Source organism: Tachypleus tridentatus, chromosome 8 (assembly GCF_004210375.1).
Source record: "Tachypleus tridentatus isolate NWPU-2018 chromosome 8, ASM421037v1, whole genome shotgun sequence".
Taxonomy (NCBI): Eukaryota; Metazoa; Arthropoda; class Merostomata; order Xiphosura; family Limulidae; genus Tachypleus; species Tachypleus tridentatus.
In genome coordinates this window covers 22,016,239-22,039,825 of record NC_134832.1, presented here as the reverse complement: position 1 = coordinate 22,039,825, position 23,587 = coordinate 22,016,239, and the positions used below count along the sequence as shown (strand labels likewise).

Here is a 23,587-nt window from a genome sequence, read left to right as displayed (position 1 = left end):
AGATGTAAAATTATCCGCAACATTTCTTTGAACACCTACAATTTATTTGTTATCTTTGGAAAATTAAATAGATTACTAAATAGAAACTGTAGAAACTGTTGACTGTAGAAGTATACAGTAGTGATTATACAGTGAATACAATGTTCATTCATTAGTAAAGTTGAATGTGAGAAGATGTGGAAGTGAATAAGCTAGATATAGTGTTATTTGAAGCAGGGTTAAGTCTGTAACATGACTGACTGTTGCACGGTGTCAGTCTAATTTAGGAAAATGAAGATTTACTAAATTAATATAAATAACTGGTTATAACGAATTATGGATTCGATTGTACACTATGATACTGGGTTCTCTATAATGAGAAGTTATATTAATTTTAACATAATATGCATGCATGATTTGGATATTACAATATGAAAGACGTACCGTGGTGAGCAAAAGGATATATTTTGTTTAAAGTGTAAGGACTCTATTACATGATGTTGAGTTACGTACAAATTTGATGTAAGTTTAAGTGTAATAGGACATTGAACTGTGGGAGTACGATGTTATGGATTTAGCGTAGCTTGTAACGGAAAATAAGGCGGAGTATAACAAGAACTAGAATTATGTGAACTGAGAACTAGAGCTGACTTTATTAAATACAACAAGGATGAGTTTAATGAAATTTAGTATTGATATAATCACTAATAATATTGTGTTATTTATCCTTTCTGTAATAATGGTTGGTAAATTAAAAAAATAATAAAACTAGTTCACACTATAACACTTCATTTATACAGCTGATAATATATAAGTAGCACCTAGACTGCCACAATATCTGTTGTATCCCAGCTTTGGTATTAGGAAAGAAGCTTTGTCGGCAATGGATATGGCAGTTATTGTGTGGTTGACGTATCCTCACATATTCTTCTTTGCTTTCATTTATGTGGTTTTCATCCGTTGACTCTGTGGTTAGAGTTGACCTACTACGTGAGGTAACAACAAATTTAACTTACTCTTTAACCAGTGCTACTGAGTAATAGCAAAAATTAATTAAAGTAAAAACAATAATAACAAATGATTGGTATTAAAGCTTAAAAAATAAATGATATTGTATTGTTAGTTCGTATCGTAATACATGATTCAAATTAAAAATTGATAAGAATTATATTTAACTTACTTCATCTAGCCCACACATTTAACAGTTGTTTTGAATAAAATAGACGATATCAATAGTTCTTAGACAACTATTATGTTTGTGAAATCCAAGCCATCCTTGTGATGCTTTAAGATAATATCATAAATATTAGCAGCTTCATTGCATTTCTGCTTGGAATTCATGACAATGGTGTAAGTTTTTTTTTTAATATTTTATATGAGTTTGCTTTCACACTTTAAACTATGTAATACTAAAAAAAAAAAAAACATTTGTTAATATTTCCTGAAAACCAGTTTGAATGCAATGGAAATTAAATAATACAATTCAATATTATTGATATCTGTTTTAAAACAAAGACTAACAAATTTGTTTGGTTGTTTCACGTCTACTTTTTGTCAATAAGAAATTGAGGCCGAACATTGTTATTTGGTTAGAATGTCCGGACTACGAAACCAAAGGTTCAGGGTTTGCGGCTTGTTTCTGAAAATAAAACACACTCGGTCGTGTATGAACTACGAGAGTGACGGACGAATATAACATTTCGGTTACAGTTCCCCAAGCCTCTGTGATGGGTGGCGTTGAATAGCTGTCTTTTCTATAACGTGTCAGTTCAAAATAAGAGAGGGCTATACGTGGATAGCTCTTTATGGAGCTTTTAACCAAAGGATGTTGCTTGAATTGAAAAATAAATATTTGTGGAATTTTATGGTGTGAATGCCTTTCAAAGCTGACGAAGCATGTTCCAGTTAATCATACTTGTCACCAAACATTAATATTAGGCCTATTATATTTTAACATTGTATTCTTTATGTAGTCCCTAAGGAATGTTATATAGTGATTTTATTTATTATTCGTAGTAGTATTTCTATCTAGTTGTAGTCATATTTAGTATGATGGATAAAAATACGTATTAATTCTTTATCGTTATAAAAAGAAAGAAAGAATTTTTCGAATTTAATCTTTGCAGACGATATCTTTATATCCGTCGATTTATGTTTCTGTTAATTTTGACAGAAAAAAGATTTTTATTATTTTCTTTAAAACTTAATATTTATTTCCCATATGTATCATAATTAACGCTGCACTTACAGTTTTTATTGTCCTTCACAATAATTTATAAACTATAGCTCCTTTTTTCCTGTCCTATACCGTATCGTTTCGTCAGCTACTTTGTGTAGAAATACTTTATTGTTATTCAAAATACATAAAAATACCTTTCGTTCTTTTCCACATATAACAATATCACGTTTTACTTTATTGTACTTCTTGATAACTTCCTTGTATTTACCGTAATTAATAACACGTTTTCCTTTTGATTAATGAAATCTATCCATCCTGGGTAGTAACTAAACAATATCTCTCTCTCCTTTTTTTTCTCAAACACCTTTCCGTACTTTAATGTAATAAATAATGTCTTTCTTTTTTACCATGCATACAAAACATATTCATCATATAACACATTTAAACAGCATACAATGTTTATAAACTATTAACATTTGAATACAAAATCAATGTTTCTTTTTATCATATTTATGGAAAATGTTCACATTTAAACAAGTCTTCCATTGTTTTTTTCATTCTTAATTAACAAGTATTGTTTTATGACTCTTTTAATACTTTACAGTGAGAATGGTAGAAAAAGGGAACACATATATAAATTTTGGCAGGGTAAGAGATATTTTCAGCTAAAACAGTTTTATTTTTTAACAGGTAGTTGGACTTTGGAATGGGTTGCCTTCAGATGTTGTAGAGGCAGTAAATTTAAGCGAGTTTCAAAAGAAGTTTGATAAGTATATGAATGACAAAGGCTGGTTTTAAGTTGCTTTTTTTTAAGTTAATTTAGTTTCGAGTATGGAACATTCGAGATGAACCAATTGATCCCATGTTGTCCCGAAATATGATGTTAAACAACCCTTTTCTTCTCTTATTGTGCTTTAAGTGGACGCGTTCTACTCCATAATACATTTCAATTGCATTGGCATAATTTTGCATAATATTAACATAATTAACAAATAAAATCACTTCTTTATGCTTAATATAAGATATATATTTTTATTATACTTTTATTGGCTAGTTATATCAAATACCGCATTTGTTAAATGATCGAAATACTCACTAAGACCATCTGTAGAAGGTCGGCATCGCCAGATGGTTAGGTAGATCGACTAGTAATCTGAGAGTGGAAGGTTTGAATCCCCCATCATACCGAAAATTCTTGCCCCTCAGCCGTGAGGGCGTTATAATTTGAAGGTAAATCCTACTTTTAGTTGGTAAAAGAGTACCTCAAGAGTTGACGGTGGGTGGTGATGACTAGCTGCCTTCTCTCTAGTCTTACACTGCTAATTAGGGACGGCAAGCGCAGATAACACTTGTGAAGCTATGCGCGAAAATTCAAAACAAACAAACCTTCTGTAAAAATATTCAATATCAGACGTATTCTATTTATTTGATATAGTTTCGAAATTTTGATCGCGCTGTTTAAAATTTCTGCCTCTGAAGTTGATTTTCAAAGAATGGCGTGTAATCAGGTAATTTCATCACAAAAAAATTATCGAATAACATTACCAGTGTTGGCTGACAAAAGTATCGAATAACATTACCAGTGTTGGCTGACAAAAGTATCGAATAACATTACCAGTGTTGGCTGACAAAAGGTATATGAATTAGTAGATATTTTTAGAATTTTAATGCTCTCATTTTTAATCGATTTTTAATGTTTAGAGCTTGGGTGGAGTTTCTTAACCCTGAATGAAGGGAAAATAAACTTGCACCATTAAAGACAAGATAAAATAACCTTTACAATAATATAAATAATGTTTAGTCTGAAATATCAAACAAGCTAACATAAAGTCAGTTATGAAACGCTGGTGATCATAATTATATTCATTAAGGAAATATGAAAAATAGTATTAATGATATTATTCCTGAAAGAAAACAAAAACAACAAGATTTTAGCCTTAATAACTTCTCATTTCATATTAGGCCTGGCAAGGCCTGGCGATTAAGGTGGCGAGTTCGTACCCCCGTTTCACCAAACATGTTTTCCCTATCAGTCATGGGCGCGTTATAATGTTATGGTCAATTCCTCTATTCATTGTTAAACGAGTAGCTCTAATGATGACGGTGGGTGATGATGACTAGCTACCTCTTCTCTAGTCTTTCGTTGCTAAATTAGGAACAGCTAGCTTAGATAGCTCTCATCTCGCTTTGCGCAAAATTGCAAACAAAGAAGGCCATTTTAAATTATTGAATTATAGTTTCAAGTAGCTATAAAATCTTAAAAATAAATATACCGGCAGAAACTTATACATTATGAGCGTCATTAATCAACAAGTAAAAATATGAGTCACTAGTGTGTACTGCAAAGAGATATCGTTATTGTGTTCTCTTATGTCAAAAATTTTCAACTGATGAAACATCCATATCAATTTCTCGATTAAAAAATGTTTTAACTACGTGTACATTATAATCATTCACATGTCTCAAGATGCCTTCTCAATAAAGATGTTAGCAATAATGTTGTGCTGTTCTCGTAGCAGTATCTTTTCCTCACGTATTGGTTACTCTTCCTTTGGTCAGAGATTCCACATGACAGAGGTCTATATCTAAATCTTGAAATCTGTGCTCTGGCCGCTTATCATATTTTCACACAAAGTGCTTTCAAATTGAAACTTAAAAAAAATCTTAATGTAAAATAGCTCATCGAGAATTATTTTTGAATGATAGTATGCCCCTAATTACATATTGGTAAGTCTGAGGGTTTATAATGCTAAAATCCGCCTTTCGACACCCGTAGTGGGCTGAACATAGATAGGGCATTGTATAGCTTTGTGCTTATTATAAACAAAAGAAAGATCGCATGAAATTACTACTAACAAATGGTGACATGGTAATCATGCGTTTATTTGTCACTCTTTTCTCAGGAGTAGTGAGGCGTACTGGGTTTTTTAAAGCATTCTTTAGTACCTAAACACGTCATTGAGAAACTTAAGCCAGGAATTCTGAACTAATTAAGACCGTCGGCTAACCTTTTCTAAAGAAACTTAATATTTTACATAATTTATACTTTAAAAGACTTTAACTTAATATAATATATGCACCTTTTGTAAATAAGCCTAATGTTTCACGTCCCTCTTTGTTTCGAATCTCGCGCAATGCTACACAAGACTATCTGTACTAGCTGTCCCTAATTTAGAAGTATAATACTAGAGGGAAGGCAGCTAGTCATCACCACCTACCGCCAATTATTGAGCACTTTTTAACCAACAAATAGTGGGACTGACCGTCACATTATAATGCTCCCACGGCTGAAAGGGCGAGCATGTTTGATGTCATGACGGTTGCAACCCGCGACCCTCAGTCTGCAAGTCGAATACCCTAGCCACCTGTTCATGTCGCACGGTTTTGCATACGTTTAATATCCTATCCTTAAAATCTTAAAACAATATTACGCTAACCATACATTGCGTTTATAGTACAGTTTCATATTTTGTTTATTAATAATTATACGAATATGACTACATTCAAATATTCACCTCCCGAGATGAAACATTTTGCTTTAACAAAATGAGCACTGGTACTGTTTTCTTAGTATTAGTTACCTTTGTCCTTTATATGAAATACTCTAAGCTGTTTACAATACTTGAGTTTAGCTGCCTTCTGTCCTTCCCAAAAAGATTAAATTACCTTTATTCACGTATCTATTTGTCTCGCAGTCTAGAGAGCTTAATGTTTTATTCATCATTTCTATGGCTTGAAATTCGAATGACGTTTACTGAATTATGAAATCAAATATTACTAAGAAATCGTAGAGAACGACAGGCGATATGTTCAGGAAAACACATACAATCTTTATTACCTGGGGTCATTGATGTTAGCGTCTATTAGATAAATATTTAATACTTAAATATGAGTAGTTTAGAAGTCTCTTTATATCTTTGATATTACATTACCGTCCGCAATGAGGTTTCACCAGATGTTTTCGTCCTTGGCAAAGAAAGTAATCTAACAGCTTTTTCTTCTATTGAACCTTCTACACTGTATATACAAAAAAAAATGTTGCTTGACCAAACTGCTAATTTTATTCACCGAGTTCATACACACACATACACATTTTTACGATGTATGTCAATGTCTATGTATGTGACCAATACTCTGCGCTATCTGGTGCATGGCATCACAATAAAAAATCCGTACAAAATTTCACACTTTGGGTATTCACGATACAAACAGTTAGAAAAATAACTACGGTATGTACAACAAGTATTTCGTTACAATAGAGCAGAATTTAAACTTAAATATTCTTCTCTCAACAAGAACACGACTTTCCCTAGAACTGTGCGTGAGGGTTTAATTATATCTTTCTAGATATAATTTTGTAATGTAATACTGAAAAACTTGAATTCTTAAAAATATTAGTTCTTCAATAAATGGTACCACTTTTAATATGTAAAAACCAGTGAAATATTTTTATACAATTAGTATGACTGAAGTGCACTTTCTGAATATTCTTCCTGTGAAAAACTTCACACACACACACAATAATGAAAATGTTCGCTTTCTTTTAATTATTTTTCTGTGTGGTATGAATACTTCGGTTGTGATTAAAAGCACGAAAAACAGCACGTAAAAGTCTCCTGCTGGTACAGCGGTAAGTCTTTGGGTTTACAATGCTAAAATCAGGGATTCAATTCCCCTCGGTGAACTCAGCAGATAGCCCAATGTGGTTTTGCTATAAGAAAACACATACAAACACACATAACCCGTAAAGTGGCGTTTACCGAATCCAGTTTCCGCTGAAATACATTACGTATTCATATACTTTTTTGGCATGTTTTATTTTGTCTGCAGTGTTTGACTAGCTTTTGTTTATTTATGTGTAATTTTTGTTCTTATCATCAAAGTTATGGAAACAGCTAAAAGAAAACTCATACATTCACGATAGGCATGTAAGTTAGATCCAATTTCTAAGAATAACTTTGAAGCATTCAACATTAAAAGCACCATGCAGATAACTGAGTGTTCATGTTACTTGTTGCTGCTTTTGAATCCTCTATATTTACTTTAGAGTATATTGTGACATATATTCACATTTAACATAATCTAAATTTAATGGAATTCAAATATTAAACTTTCAGCTCCATGTTTTGAAATTCGTTTTTCTGAAGAACGGTGTCTCTGAAGTTAATTAAAATTCACCCTTCATTATTCTTACTCTCGGGATCTAAAATCAATCCCCAAGTGATTTCAAAAAGTAACTCTCATAGTATAACATAGAATACTCCTTGGAGATCCATCTTGCTTTATATCTTCACTTTTTATTGTATAATTGTTTTTATTGAGTGTTAAAATACACATAAAAAAGGTAATGTCGTTGCGCTTAGTATACTTGACTTTTTATTTTTCAATGATTAGTGTTAATCGCTAACACGGAAACGTCAATTAAAACGCTGGTAGAGTGCACTTTTCTAGTGCAGAAACAACAAAAGAAGGTAAATAATTTTTCTCTCTGAGTTTGAATTCGCAGCTGCCAGCTTGTTTAAAATTTGAATACCAAACGTTCCGTCATTGAGAAAGTAACGAAAAAGTAACCATTTCGTCGGTTGAGACATCTAATTAGTTTGGAGGATTCTCTATGGCTGAATTAATCATCTATCTATATAATATACAATTAAAATATTAAGCCAACACAAATCCCAATAACACTGTGGTATTACACCAGTTATGCTTAATTTAGCCTGAAAACTCAATCATCTGCATCGACCGCGTTGGTTCTTAAGATTCATCCAGGCTTGTATTTTTACTTCGAATTTACTGATTACTTGCTTAAGAACCAAATACACGTTGTTGACTGGTGGCTCAGTGGCTTAATATATAATATTTCCATGCATAGTGAATAAAAGGGATTTACTATAACGCGTGCTCATACTTTTTGCGATGGTCTATGGTGTTGTCTTCCTCCGCTAGTACAGCGGTAAGTCTACGGATTTACAACGCTACAACGCGACGGACTCAGTAGATAGCCCGATGTGGCTTTGCTATAAGAAAGCACACACACAAACACACTACGGTGTTGCCATGACAATTGTAAAAGTTATGGCATTTTTATGCTTACTTGAAGACGTAGATAATCCAAAATCGAACATGAATCTCATTTATAATAATAGAGAAAGTTACCAAGGAAAACATTTATTAAAACAGGGGCTGTTATCAATGAAACCATTTACAAAGACAAAAAACAAACACTCACTTTTTCAGACTGTTCAAAAGGTTGTTTTGGAGCTAAGTCACTGCAGGTAATTTCCTATATTCACCGTACGTAATCGAACCCCAGATTTTAGCTTTGGAAGATTGAAAACACACGCGCTATCCTATCGGGCAAGAATGAAAAAAGCTAAAAAAGAAAACTAGATGATAAAGTATTTTCTAAAATTACTTTTTTAAAAACAGTGCACAAAAAACAGAAATTTTACCAAACTGGTTGTCATTTTGCATGAGTAAACTATTAGAAACATTTGGCGGTCTTTCATAGGTGTACCTAAAACTATACAGACTATTTACATTAATTAATCTACAGCCAGTGGACTAAGCTGTACTTCACAAAATAGTGCTAAGTGTTTAAATCTATACTATACATGTTCCCTTACTTCGGCGATTATAGTTCATTAGCAACCTGATTTCCAATTCTGCAACTCACCAGTGAGTGGCACAGAAGAATGTCTGTGGACTTATATCGCTAGAAACCGCGTTTCGATACCCGTGGTGGACAAAGCACTGTTATCTCATTCTCGCTAGCCCTAAAGCAATAATGCAGTGAGATTTCTGAATGAGGGCCTATACAATGTACGAGATCTCAAAACTATCATGACTGAAAACAAGATATACATTGTTAAAGAATCGTGTTCTACTTCTCATAACCAACACGAAACTGTGAGAATGGAAATAAAGGGATTATAAATACATACGTGAAAAAATATTTTTTATTATTTTCGGTAACAACTTGAAATATAATAACGTTACTTAACTATAAATAAATGTTGTTTAGTTTCAAACATACACTTTTCTGTGTATATTATTAATTATTACGTAGCTTTAAACAAAATATTTAACTTTCATTGGCTATCCTCAAATGTCCTTTACTTTCAACAAACTATTTCATTTGACTATTACAAGGGCCTGGCATGGCCTAGCGCGTTAAGGCGTGCGCTCCGTAATCTGAGGGTCGCGGGTTCGTGCCCGAATCGCGCCAAACATGCTCGCCCTCCCAGCCGTGGGGGCGTTATAATGTTACGGTCAATCCCACTTTTCTTTGGTAAAGAGTAGCCCAAGAGTTGGCGGTGGGTGGTGATGACTAGCTGCCTTCCCTCTAGTCTTACACTGCTAAATTAGGGACGGCTAGCACAGATAGCCCTCGGGTAGCTTTGTGCGAAATTCAAAACAAACAAACAAACAAAAGACTATTACAAAATGTTGTCTAAGTCTCAAACTAACTCCTTATTTTTTGTTGTTTTTGTGCTTTTCAGTTCTTACAATATTTTATGTTTAGCTTTCAACAACTGATTTCGTTTGATAACTTATAATAAGTCTCATTGGTTATAGATATGTGTTACTTGGCTATTATAAAAGGCCACTTAGCTTTCAATTTACGATCTTATTTGGCCGTTGTAGTTACATAGTTACCTAGTTTTTAACACACTATTTTAGTTGGTTGTTTTCCAGTGTAAATTAGTTTCAAAATGTGGTGTTTATTTGGTAATTATATGACTTCACTTGGTTATTATGAAATGCTATATAGCTTGTAGCATACAATTTACGTGGTTGTCACCAAATATTAAAAAAAAAAAAACATTCAGCTTTATATGCTATCACAATAACTTCTTAGTCTTCAATAACCGTAGATACTTAGTTTCCAACATGCAATTTTATTTTAACCAACACTGAGCGTTACAGGCTTTAAAATACAACTTATGTTATGTCATCATTCTTATCTAGCTCACGCCATGCTGTTTAATTTTGATATTCCAAACATTATTATTTAACTTTTCTTTAACGATAATTGTTTATGTGCATTTTTTGTTGTTTGTAAACATTAAATATGAGAAGAACGCTGAAAGAAAGCACTACGCTTGGAACTCTTCATTAAGGTCGATAGCATTTCCGAGTTCTTAAGGCTAAACTAAGTATATTAATAATCTAAATTTTGTTTGTTTCCAGTTTATTTTTGAGAAAAGATGTTTTAATTAAGTCACACATTGTGAGTTGGTTGTAAACCTTTCCTAATAATTCTCGGATTAGTGCCAAGTAAAGTTTTCCCTTCAAATTACCAACATCTGTGATCAGTGCTGTAGCTCGGACAACATGACTAAATAGTGAGGACACACAATTGGAGAAGGAAATGATAGATAATTAGACATTTTATTACCTACCATCGACAATAGCAGCTTTACTAGAAACAATAATATAGACCGAAGGACTGGTCCTGATAACTGTCGATAAAATAAAATTAGAAACTGTCAAGTACCTTTAGCATCGGTTTTTAATTGGAAATTACATCTAGAGAGAAGAAAATCATTTTCTCCTTTGGTTGAATGTAATATTCATAAGGTTGCTTAGAACGTTCATTACCTACGCACTTATAAGTACAGCAGGTGCTCGATTAAACAAACGGAAATAGTGAAGTGCTATTTTCCAGTAAGCAGTGACGTTTATTAAACGCTTGCTTAATGAAGTGATTTTAGAATCTCGGAACACATAACGCTTTCACGTGGACTAGATATAGGTATTCGATTGGAAAAGTTGTTGAAGGACGAAGGTGAATAAAAAATAAATCGTTAACGAGTTTGTGAAATGATGTATATAATTATCGTACATCCAAACATTAAATATGTCATGAAATAAGTGAGTTAAGAACTAAAATGCAATATGCAAAAATAAAAACTTGAAAATACTTAAGTGACTAAATATTATATTTTTCAGTGCGTTTCAAACGTATCTTTTGATACTTTTCACTACTGGCTATCAGTTACTAAGCATTGAATGAGGGAATTTTTTTGTTCGTGAATTTAATAATTTTGCGAAAATATCTCAATTTCGACATCAATAGATTAGTTTTTATTAACATCTTTAGTTGCTGGTCGAGTTGGTTCTTTCTTGAGTGGGCATGAAACCAAGACTTGTTTTTAAAAAATCGATTCAGTATCTAGAGGAACAAACAATTGTATAACGTATTTAATTAACAGTAATTACACTCAGAAAATGTTGATATACTCTTCACTGTCCAGTATCAAAGATTTTGTGCCCCACACGATGTATTTAGTGATCGGCGGAAGAGCAGATGATGAGAAAAGTTGACCAAATGGAAGGAAACTGCCCCGGCGACTGAAAAACTGATTGAAAGACAAAGTAATTGTTAAACCAAGAAATGTTCAAGAGAACAGAGTAGTAGAGCTGGTAATATCAATACAAAGACAGTTTGTTGAGGAACGTGACTCAGCTGAAACGGCTAGAAAGAACAAATTATTTACATCCATCCAATGACTTCAGTAATGTTTATTCCCTTAAGAACAATTAGGTCTTTAATCAATTGGTAAACAATAACATCACAAACTTCATTGATTAAGTTGCAATTAATGTAAAACTCTAAACGGAGGTACTCTATTATTTATTAATAAATAAATAAATGTTTAATAATATCTTTAAGAACATTTGAGATATGACTGTATTATAATTGAATGATATGAGAGAATCATTTATGCCTGATACGATAGGTCATAAGTCTCACGTATACTCCACAGTTTGATCAAATATCTAAGAACTTCGAGTTTTAGTTAACTTTATTGCGTTGTTTCTCCAGCTAATATACTATAAATCTAACTTATTTATCGACATTTCTTTCAGCTTTTAGACTGTTTTACCATTCCCGTGGTGCTGGCTCTCTCATGGATATTACTGAAGGTTCGTTACAAAATAGTTCATATTTTAGGTGTAGGTGTTGCTCTGCTTGGAGTTGGGTGTCTCGTCTGGGCCGATTTGGAAGAAGACAAAACTTCCCAGATCGGTAGGTAAAAAATTAAATTACGAAATGAATACTAACAAAATTCATGTTACAAGTAAAACTTTATATATATATATATATATAAAATGTGTTTACAAGATGTTGCAAAAATATATAGTACTAAGTTATACGATTTTAAATTATCTTTATACTTGATTATTTACCACTGTAATTACACTAATTGCATTCAACAAAAATAATTTTATTGAGACATTCTTTTGCCTCACGTAAATGAAATGCTACGTATATTTGAAATCTAAAAGGAGAAATAATTCGAAGAAATATAATGTTTGTATCGGTAGGTATAAGTTCCCTTGAATATCACACAATAGTGTGTGAAATTGTACTTTTGAAGGTGTAAGAGTAATGTAAGTATGTTTTGTAGAACATAATCGAACCAACATTAACTTGCCAAAAACTGGAGTACGAAAGTGCTTTAGAACTTATAGAATTGAGAATAATATATTACAAACTGAAACTAGAAAAAAACAATGATAACATATAAAAGTCAAAGTACAAATAAAGGTAACATAATGTACTTGATTTTAGAAGCAGAACGAACATACTACCTAAGATACAACAGTAAAATTAGAAATAAAATAAATCTTAAACTAGACGTACTTTTGTATTGGAATAAATGCTTTTATTTTATTTAATCGATTTTTTTAAATCTATAACAAGTAAGTACTACAATGAAACATTTCGCACAGTATAAGCTTTCGAACCTTTTTAAACTCTCAGGATACTTGGATGTTAATTTCATAATAATAAAATGTCAAATTTTGTTAGTGTAAGATTAAAATCCAAAAGACTAATGTAAAACAAAAATTAAAAAAAACTTACGAAAAGGTGAAAAACCTAGTGTGAAAGAAAACACAGTGCTCATCTTTTTAAAATACCAAAGACTTCTGGAGTTTGTGATATATTATGGCTTGTTACACTGTTATTTTATTATGATTTTAATTCAATAGAAGCGTGAGGAAAATTTTTCAGAAGGGCTATCTTTGATATAACTAGTGAATCACAAATATATGAATATGTCCTTCAGAATATTTTTACAGTTTTAGAGAGCTGTATACTTATTGTGTTAACTCAAAAATAAAAAAATAGCGTTTCGTTAAATCTTTCTTGTATTTTATTTTATTGATTTTTATTGTTGTTAAACACAAAGCTTCACAATGGACTAACTGTGCTGTACCCACTGCAAGGATAGAACTCAGAATTTTATCGTTTAATCACTTCCAACTATTTGTTGAGTCACCAATGACTTTTATTGTTGTTTAATTTTAATATTTTGTCTAAACTATTTCGTAAATTGATATTTCTTAGTACACAAGTTTGTTAAACTTTGAAATAAAAACAATATAATTATATAAGGAACAAAACTTCTTATCTTTAATAAATAATTGCAAAAATACACAATTCTTAGTCTCCTTAAAGAATGTTTTATACTTTTGTGTAAGTAAATCATCATCTGATTTTTATTTTACCGCGCATTGGTACTTTTTGTACGCATCGTAAAATTATATTTAAATGGAAGTATTGTTCTTGTGACATAATAAATTCCTTAAGATAATTTTAAAAAGTGATATACATATATCTATAATTTCAATTATGAGCCATTGAAACTTTTAATGGTGAGAACTTGCCCACTATCAATTTCCAACATTTACTGAGAAATAAAATCTGTTTTACAATAAGCGAAACATACCGAAGATCTAGTTGGTTGTGAAAGGCTTAACTTAGACTTGTTTCACTAAACTAGCTAACACTCTTTACAAAATTCTAGCAGCAAGCACTCGTGAATTTATAAAAAAAGATATTTATAGAGTACAAAGTTTCATGATTACCCTGAAAATGTCTTACAGATTTGAAAATGATTCAAATAGCAGCTCGTTAATGTTTTATGAGAAGTTATTTGGTATATAATATCAATTTATAAGTAGTTATGTTTGTATAGTTGCTTAATGTTTTATTAAAATGCATTCGAGCGTTTTCGTACTTGTTACTATTTCTTTTCTTTATTTTTACTGCTTTGTCTCGCTTCATAGACAAGCATCAACAACCTACAAGTTTTGCTAGAAATGTCTTCACCATATTGTGGGGAGTAAAAAGTGTATGCATTTTTGGTTAAATTAGTTTCGAGAAATGTCTTCTTCATTAATTTTGAGAAGGTGAATCTAAAGACGTTCATCGAGCTTTATTCAAAGTGTCAAACTATAAAAGAAAGAAGGCAAAAAGAAAAACAATAACGTAACCTGTAACTTTAAAACGTGTATTCATTGTATTGTTTAATAATGTTCTTTATCATCATCCTCTGCTAAAAGGCTTGGTACAGAAACGTGAATATTGTCCAGCAAAGACGAAATGAGAAGTTGTATTCTAAAGACGGCTGTTATGGGTGCTAAAACTTTAACTAAAATAAAGTACAGAACAAGTTTTCAAAGGTTCACAAAAAGAGTTTTCAACTGACCTTTGCTTGAAGTATGTCTTAGAGAAGAAAGTGTGAACTATTACGAGGTTGTAGGGGCGTTACAGTTAGATGTTAGGTTATTAATTAATATAGGTGTAAAAGTGTTCTTTGTATTGGTTTAGTTTGGGTTTGAGTTCTTGTATAAGTAGGGCTTTTTTTATTTTGCGTCATCATGAAAATCAGAAGTTGGAGCCATTTGTAGCAAACACTTTTAAAATACCTATCACAGCTTTATCTAAAGTGATCCCGACCAAAATATTTTATTGGTTTTTTTTTCAAAATTGATCGTATGAAGAAATCTTGTTGGACTGAAAAGTAACTCATACCTGTCAGTATAAGTTTAATGGATTTTAACTATATACTGAGAAAAGAAATACAAAATTTATTGAAGTTCTGCATGGTCTAGTGGTTAGGGCGCGCAAATCGCAATCTACAGGTACGGGAAGAAATCACATCAATAAAAGTTTTCGGTCTATTGGTCGCAAGGACGTTATTCGAGGGTTAGAAGTTAACCAAGAGTTAGCTACAGCTGATATTTACTAGCTGTCTTCCTTCTACTTTACATATTTGACTGAAATTTTCTCTTCAGTCTTCAAACTAAATTCTCTCTAATACAAATAAAAATAAATGTTTGTTTATTGAATTTCGCAAAAGCTACTCGAGGTTTCTTTGCACTAGCCATCCCTAATTTTAAAATCTATAATTTCAAAATGATAGATGGCCAGCACAAATAGCCCTCGAGCATCTGTGTGCAAAATTCAATAGACAAACAAACAATTGTCTTTATTTATATTAGAAAGACTTTGGTTTGTAGAGTGAAGAGAATGTTTCAATCGATTATGTAAAGTACAATGAATGGTAAGACATATAGAAACTACTTAAATATAAAATTATCAGAACTCTTGAGCTGTTTTAAATAATAGATTGATATACTGACGCTTTTATATCTTTTATTTGGCACTCTCACAAAGTTTTCACGATTCATTTTTTAACAAGAAATACAACATATTAGAAATAAAGAAAGCAATGAAAATTTAATGAGGTAACCGAAACCACGTCACGTTTATACAAAATATTCCTATGTGAAATACATCAGAAGAAAATCTAATCGTTGTGTTGAAAGTCTATCCAACACTTTTAACTTCTGTTTTTAAAACTCAACCTGAATCAAAATTTATTTCAAACAAACATTATTATTTTAACTGCATTGTGTTTTCTGAGTAAGTATTTACGTATTCTGTTTTTTATTCAACACTAAACCAAGTCTCGAACAGAATAACATGTAAATACAGAAATGTGTTTCGTTTTTAATGAGGGGTTTAAATAAAGTTACCTCATTTATTTGTACCTTAAGTTTAGATATGTACAGATTTATTTAAAATACTTTTTATACATGTTCACTCATTGTGTTTGTTATTTTTATTTTCAGCTAGCAATAGACTTTTAGGAGACATGTTATGTCTCACTGGTGCTGCTCTTTATGGGGTGTCTAATATTGCTGAGGAATTTGTTGTCAAAACTTATAACCGAGTTGAATTCCTAGGGATGTTAGGACTCTTCGGGAGTGTTGTAAATGGAATCCAGTTGTAAGTAATGTGCTATCAATGTCTTAATTAACAACAGTTACCAAAGATCTAAGTTAGTAAATAAGTATCTACTTTCTTAGGAACGTATTCCAATTTTTTACAAGTTTTATTTTAACAATATTTGAAGAAATAAAGACCCACTTCACTACCTTTAGAAGAAGAAAAAATATACAATTAAATTACAAGCAACAATTTTGCCTACTTTGCATTTCATACTAAACTTGGAATAGCAATAAACCTTTAAGCCTTTGAAATATCGGTGAAAATCCAGATTGAAAGATAAGATTTAACGTAGAGATCGTTATCGCCTTATATTTGTTACGTTTGCAAAAGAAGCAAATCTCTACACTTGAACGTAGCGTGAAACATTTTAATATGATTGATACGGAAACATAATTCAACATGGAAGTTTTATAGAAATTATATCAGTATTTCTGCCTCTGTTGAAAAATATGGGGTTAATGCAAGCACAACTTCATTTCAAAGTATTTGAGAAATTGAAAACTTTGGTAAAGCAAGGACATTCATAATCGCTTCCGAGGATGTCTGTATAAGATTAATTTCCACCAAATATACGAATTCAGTGATTTGAGGTTAAAAGATATATTGGAACCTCTTGTACGGGACCTATTTGATAGTAGCAACGCTGTCAAGTTTTGATTTCATTATAAAACAAGAGGGAATCCTCAATAGCCGAGCCACTCGAAATTGTTTTGGGAAGATTAGAGTAAATTAAACCATGAGATTTTTTTCGTATTTTTATTAGCTATACTTCTGTGAACTAGCACCACCAAGCATGCGAAGCGCATATACCCGATTTGATTTTATTACTCTACCAGCCTACAATCAAATTGTAATTCATTTGGGCAGGATTAAGCAAGTTAATCTGAAACCTTCGGCGGCGTCAAATAAATCACTTCCTTAGTCCAAAACTGTAATTAGATTTCAAATCAGTAAAGAGGTAATGGAGTTATGACCTAAAACTTTGTATTTGAAACAAATCAAACTCCCTCACCCCCAGTGACATAGTGGTATATCTGAGGACTTATACCTCCAGTAACCGCGTTTCGAGAATACTGGTAGACAGAGCAAAGATAGTCCGTTAGTGTAGTTTTGTGCTTAATAAAAAATAAACAAAAATCAAACTAATTCAGTGCCATTCTATAAGCCGTTATGGTGCGGCAAATTACAACAACATTAGTTTAATAACTGTTAGAGAAAATGTACATGTATAACTTTTCTTGAAGACAACCATGCATATTAACTAAGTTGCTCATGCTTTTGCAGTTGTAAAATTGAGAAAAATACTCAGTGATAGAGATTTGGTATTTGTTTTTATGTTAGATCAGAGATAATGATTGAAGAGATAGTTATTTAAGAAATATAGTTTTAGTATACTTTCTGTTGTTATTAAGAAGGAGTACACTTAAAGTTATTACAGTGCATGACATGTTTAATTCCGTAAACTAGAAAAATGCTCGTTTGTAACTCATATAGAAAGTTAATTAATTTCAGTTATATTGCTTTGTGATCATAATATAACTAAACTAAATTTTCCCTTCAGAGCTATTTTAGAAAGAACAGAATTAGCTGTGATAAACTGGGAAGAGTGGGAAGAGGGTAAGTACAGAAAATCATCTTCATCAGATATGATATATTTCTCTTAGACTCACATATCTATTAAGTTAAAATCGTGTAAATCTGATACGAAATTTTTTGGTTTCAATTAAATTTACATCGTAATTATAACACGTAATGTGTCCATAATAGTAAAATATCAAAAATAATTATTCAATGAGAAACATTGCTTCAAATGTATTAGTTGCAGTACTATATGGCTTTCTATTATGAGATTATTATTTAATTCAAAGTCTCCCATGACATATTTACAACAATTATCTTTTAGATAAAATCATAATCCCAAACAATTTCTATTCTATGTAGAAGTCTGTATGGCTTAGCGGTTAGTGTACTCGGACTATGTATCCCGGGGATTCATAGGTCATATACAGTTGCCGCTAAAAAACGTTCTGCAGTATGGAATCGTGGGTGTACTACAATTGTAACGGTCCAGTTCCATCAATTAGTAAGAATTGGGGTGAATTCTGTTGGCTAGCTGTCTTTCCACTAGTCTATCTATTTACAGTTACGGATGGCTGTATGTAGACAACTCATTCTGTAGTTTTGAACAAAAGTTATCAAATCTGAATGCCGTGCAGGCTCCAAATTAAAAATTTATAGTAACATTATAATTTATCAACAAAAAAAAAGGGGGGTTTTGAGGTTATCCATAAATATAATTGTACCCATATGGCTCAAAGGTAAGTTCAATAGTTTATAATACTTGACTTCGATGTGTATTTCTTGCTAAAGACAAAGAATCGACGGCTAAATATGTAGCTTCGCGCTTAACAACAAAAGTAACATAATTATTCAACTTCAGAAGAATAACTTCGGACATTATTATTTGTGCGATATCTTCCTCGGTGAACACTAAGCTTGTAAGTCTTGTGAGACCAGCCAAGAATAGAGTTAACTAGCTTTTCCGTCAAGAGAAGTATACCTGTGTATCAACGTAGAATTATTTCCTCTGCGTGAACCGTCGATAAAAAAATTCAGTATTGTTTATAAGTTTGTAAAACTTTTATATGTAAATCATTATTTGTAATAACCGTTATTTTAAATTGTATTGTTGTTTGTATATTAAATATATTTGAGCTCAGAAAGAAAATTGCGCTTATCAATCTTTTTAACAACTGTCATAAATTTGATACATATCGACATTTAATTAATTTCTAAATTAAAATTGAAAATGTTGTCTATTTGAAATCGTAATACGTAACATAATAAATCAAAGACGTGTCCGAGATAAATTATAATACGTAACAAGAGACAGTTAGAAATAGGCTTTGGAATGCTTCTTATGTGCAACAAAGTGTTTGTTTTGAATTTCGCGTAAAGCTACACGAGGACTATCTGAGCAAGCCGTCCCAAAGTTCGCAGTGTAAGACTAGAGGAAAGGCAGCTAGTCATCACCATTTACTTCCACTTCCAACTCTTGAAATAACACTTTTTTCAACAATGAATAATGAGATTGATCATCATATTATAATCCTTGATGACGAGAAACCCATTTGAAATAAAAATGTATCTCAGAACGGCTGGTATTGGTATTAACACTTTTAATGACAAGGAGAGAATAAAGTTTCGACCTTCCTAAGTCTCCCAAATTGTAAGTCGAGCTCCGTAATCAACAAAATGTAACTAGTTCACAGTAAAACACAAAATATCTTATGTGCATTGGTGCCAATAATACATTCAATGGACCATCAGCACATAAGCAATATTTCTTTGACGGATGAGTTGCGCTTCGATTTTCAGCCAGGTAAAAACGTACTTACTCATTTCGAGATAATCTAGAGTGCAAGTAGTGTTGCATAAAATTTTGAGTAATTGGTCCCTGTATGAGTGACAGAAAGTAAAGTAATTTTGTGGAAAGACTACCAAAAGGATCTTTGTACCAAGACATGTAGGGATAAAGTTAAACAACGAAAATGACAAATTCACATAGAAGCCTTTATTTTCAAATCCAGTAAAAATATCGACCTCTTCTGTACTTGTGAGGCTAAAACGGCAACCACGGAAAGTTTCCTCGATATTCGGATGGATTAAGGCTACCTAAAAACAAAGTAATGTATTGTGTAGCCAAGAAAATCAAAAGATGAGGAATCAGTAGGCTTGTATATATTTAGATTACCCATAAGGCCATTGGTAAAACGTTAGTAAAGGAACTCTCTTCTACGTAATCCATAGGACGGGTCGACGCCACTCCTGGGATTATTACTTGGCATGTTATCCAAGTAAATTTCATTAGTTGCTAATTACCAGAAATGGAAGTGCATTTTCCGGGATTACCTTGGAAAAGTTGTTGAGATTAATCTTTCAATCATTTTGTTATAATACATGTCTTTCTTCATCTTAAGCATGAATATATCTCTTGTAATTTTATCTTCATTTCTGTCTTACATATTTCCTCAGATACATTATTTTTCTTCTAAGTTATTTAACTTGAAATTAGCCAATATATAATTAACGGTATTTACATTAGACTCTGTAAACATTTTATCTTCTATTTTCTAGTAAATGTCTTTGCCATCTTCCTTCTTCCCATTTCCATGCGATGATTCTTAAGATTTCACCATTTTATTAGTAGATTTCGAAGCTTATAAACTTATACCAAAGGGTTTTATGACTTGTGTCGTGTATGAAGCTTTTCATTTTGTTTTTTTACGTTCTGTCTGAAAATTTACTCATTTTATTTCTTCCAGGTTGCTTTGGTAGTTTTCTAAATGGTTTGTCCATATTAGCATTTTTTATATCTCATTTGACTTTTTGGGATTTTTCTTCACTCATACTGATCGTTTATCTGATTTTTTTAGTCTTTTCACTTCGAGCTCTAATAAACGTTCACACACTTTAATCTGCTGTGAGAAATTAACACGTTTTGTAAATATCTTAGTTACCAGAGTTAGTTAGTGTTCCAATTGAGTTTGTATTTCTAACTATTATATGAGGCCTCTTGAAATGAATAAAATAATAGGTATGTTACATGTTTATTTGTTTCATGTGCACAAAACTACACAGTGAATTATTAGTGCTGTGCCCGCCACTGGTATCTAAACCTACTTTTTAGTATTGTAAACCTTCAAACGTACAGCCGAGTCACTAAAGGCGGCCAGTTACAGTAGTTATGCTCCACAGTGGCACAGCGGTATGTCTATGGACTTACAACGCTAAAATTGCGTTTCAATACCCGCGCAGGTAGCCCATTGTGTAGCTTTGTGCTTAGTTCAAAACAACAACAAAAGTGGTTATACCTACTCATCTACCCTTAATTAGTTCCTCTTGTCGAATATGCTGAACAGAATATTCATTTGATTTATAAATTCAGATCACCTCACTATTCTACAGGTAGATTAATTAACAATCTATTTAATTTCCTTAGCTTCATATCCTGTGAATCAAACTATATATATAACCTTTTGTTGACAAGTTCAAACCGAGTTTTCACATGGTATCATACTTTGCTTGACAATTCGTGAAACATATTAATTTTTTAAAACTTCTTCTATCTATATGGTTGAAATAAAATATTTCGAATTTTTTATCTTTAGTATTATGAGGTGGACTCAGGAGATAGCCCGATGTGGGTTTGCTATAAGAAAACACACACACAGTATTATGAGATTTTCACATTTCTCTTCCTGTTTCTTTGAGTGTTTCTAATGCGCCCTCTTCCATTATTTTCAAGCCATTAGTAACTCAGTTTGTTTTATCGCCAAGGATTTAGGCTTGTGGTACACAAAGATCTTCAGTCAACAAACCATAATAATTTAGGTGAAATAAATATGTCACTGTTAGAATACTTTTGAGGTATTACTTTTACACGTGCGTTGTTAGTTTGTGACGTTCTTTAAATGATTGAATATATGTATCAAAATACATTGGTTCCTATATACATGGAAATTCTGAAGGCTTATCGCACTAAAAATCAGGTTTGACATCTTGATGGGCACAACACAGTTATCCTATTGTAAGCTTTGTGCTTAACTAAAAACAAACAAGTGTCGAATATATTTCATTATTCTTAAAACCAGTTAAGTTTGAAAGCAGCACATGTTTTAACAGTCTGGTCACTTTCATTCATGTTGCGTCCAGCGACATAATTGGAATGCCTTCGTATGAAGAAGCACAATCATCGTTTCGTTCTTCCCTTATCTGGGGTATGCAATGAATGAATGCTGTCCATACGCCCCAGTCAAACATGCCTAATATAATCGAAAAAACTCTGCCTATAAAAGCGACCCAAATCAAATGTATACATATTATTCCAACGATATAGCTAGGAAAGAGAGACCAACTGTAGAAACCTGTATCAACATTACCTCACTTGGGAAAAAGGGCGGCAGATACTGCCATTCAATGAAAGTTACGCATAGGTTTATAAGTGTAACAAGTCTTGCAACATTTTCTACCAATAAGTGAGTGAAACAATATTTTCAAAAGTAGTATGTTACACATCGAGTAACCTTTTTGAAAGGAATAATGATCATCGCCGTAAACTAAAGGTAAGTTAAGTGTTAGTAGGACTGGTAAAAGAACAAGGTATATCCTACTAACTGTCAAACACCAACGTTTGGACCCTTTTCTCACAGTGAATAAAAAGAGTATCCGTGCTATTCATAACAAAGACATAATGGCAGAGTTACTGGACCCTGCGTCTATTTCTTGATTTATATATGTTTGAACTGTTAACAGACACTGGGAAGCCATGGTTCTCGCGAACTAGGTAGATCATGGAAAATCAACATGGAGGAGTGATGTGCTTTTGTTATGACAACGTTACAAGGATCCTTTTGCAATGACAAGTAATTTACAGGGCTATTGTCAAGGTGCACCAACAATAGGTGGCGACATGGACTGTAAAAATGTGGCTAGGTTGAGAAAGTCGTTTCGTATAACGCATGCAGCTTTGTTAATTATTAAACTTGTTTGAAGTACTTTAAGGCACTCTAGTAATAATCCTTTCAGATTTACCCTAACTATATATTTTTGCTGTTGTTGTTGCCCTAACTAAGTACATCGCAGGAAATATATTAGTTACTTATACGTTTGTACGTGAATTGTTTTTTTATAATAGCTTTAATCCTTGTGACCATCTTTTTTTATTTCCAGTTTAAGGAATACGGAAAATAATTGTAGTTAATGTCGTATCTTGCAGGATTCTTTAAAATATAGCAAGACAGTTTCTGTTTCACTGTATTAGGAACGTTACGTAAAGAGATAATACTTATATTGTGTACGTTACAGTGTCTTTCCTACTGGGGTATACAATGTGCCTATTTTTCCTCTACGTCACCCTGCCGATCGTGATAAAGAATGCCAGTGCCATTGCAGCAAATCTGTCCCTTCTCACAGCTGATTGTTATAGTCTTCTCATAGGAATTTACATCTTTAACAATCAGGTAAGTTATTTCATAGAGTTACTAAAACGAAGATCGAGAAGCATATGTAACTGTGTCAAGTGAGTTACGGATTATTATTTCTATTACAAATCAATATAAAGGTTATTTGTATTATTTAAGGATTTTTGACATAAAAATATATATTATCATACATTTACAATTGCAAAAGTTCTGGGCTTCAAAAATTCTTTACATCTTACCCAGAATTATGATAATATAGAAACATTTTATCTAATTGTTTTTATGGTGAATGAAATAAAACATTTTACATTAAATGTCACTGGAAATGTTTAATTGTGAAACATCAGATTA

At 32.1% G+C, this 23,587-nt stretch overlaps 1 protein-coding gene across 4 annotated transcripts in view; it reads left to right on the top strand.

Moving 5' to 3' along the window:
• Nucleotides 1-23,587, top strand: part of LOC143258651 (solute carrier family 35 member F1-like) — a 277,728-nt gene that overhangs the window by 147,067 nt on the left and 107,074 nt on the right. For all 4 annotated transcript variants that reach the window (XM_076517926.1, XM_076517924.1, XM_076517925.1 and 1 more), the window contains exons 4-7: nucleotides 12,035-12,194; nucleotides 16,094-16,250; nucleotides 17,815-17,870; nucleotides 23,121-23,275. In XM_076517926.1, coding sequence (XP_076374041.1) covers nucleotides 12,035-12,194; nucleotides 16,094-16,250; nucleotides 17,815-17,870; nucleotides 23,121-23,275 — 528 coding nt within the window. The remainder of the gene's footprint in view (nucleotides 1-12,034; nucleotides 12,195-16,093; nucleotides 16,251-17,814; nucleotides 17,871-23,120; nucleotides 23,276-23,587) is intronic.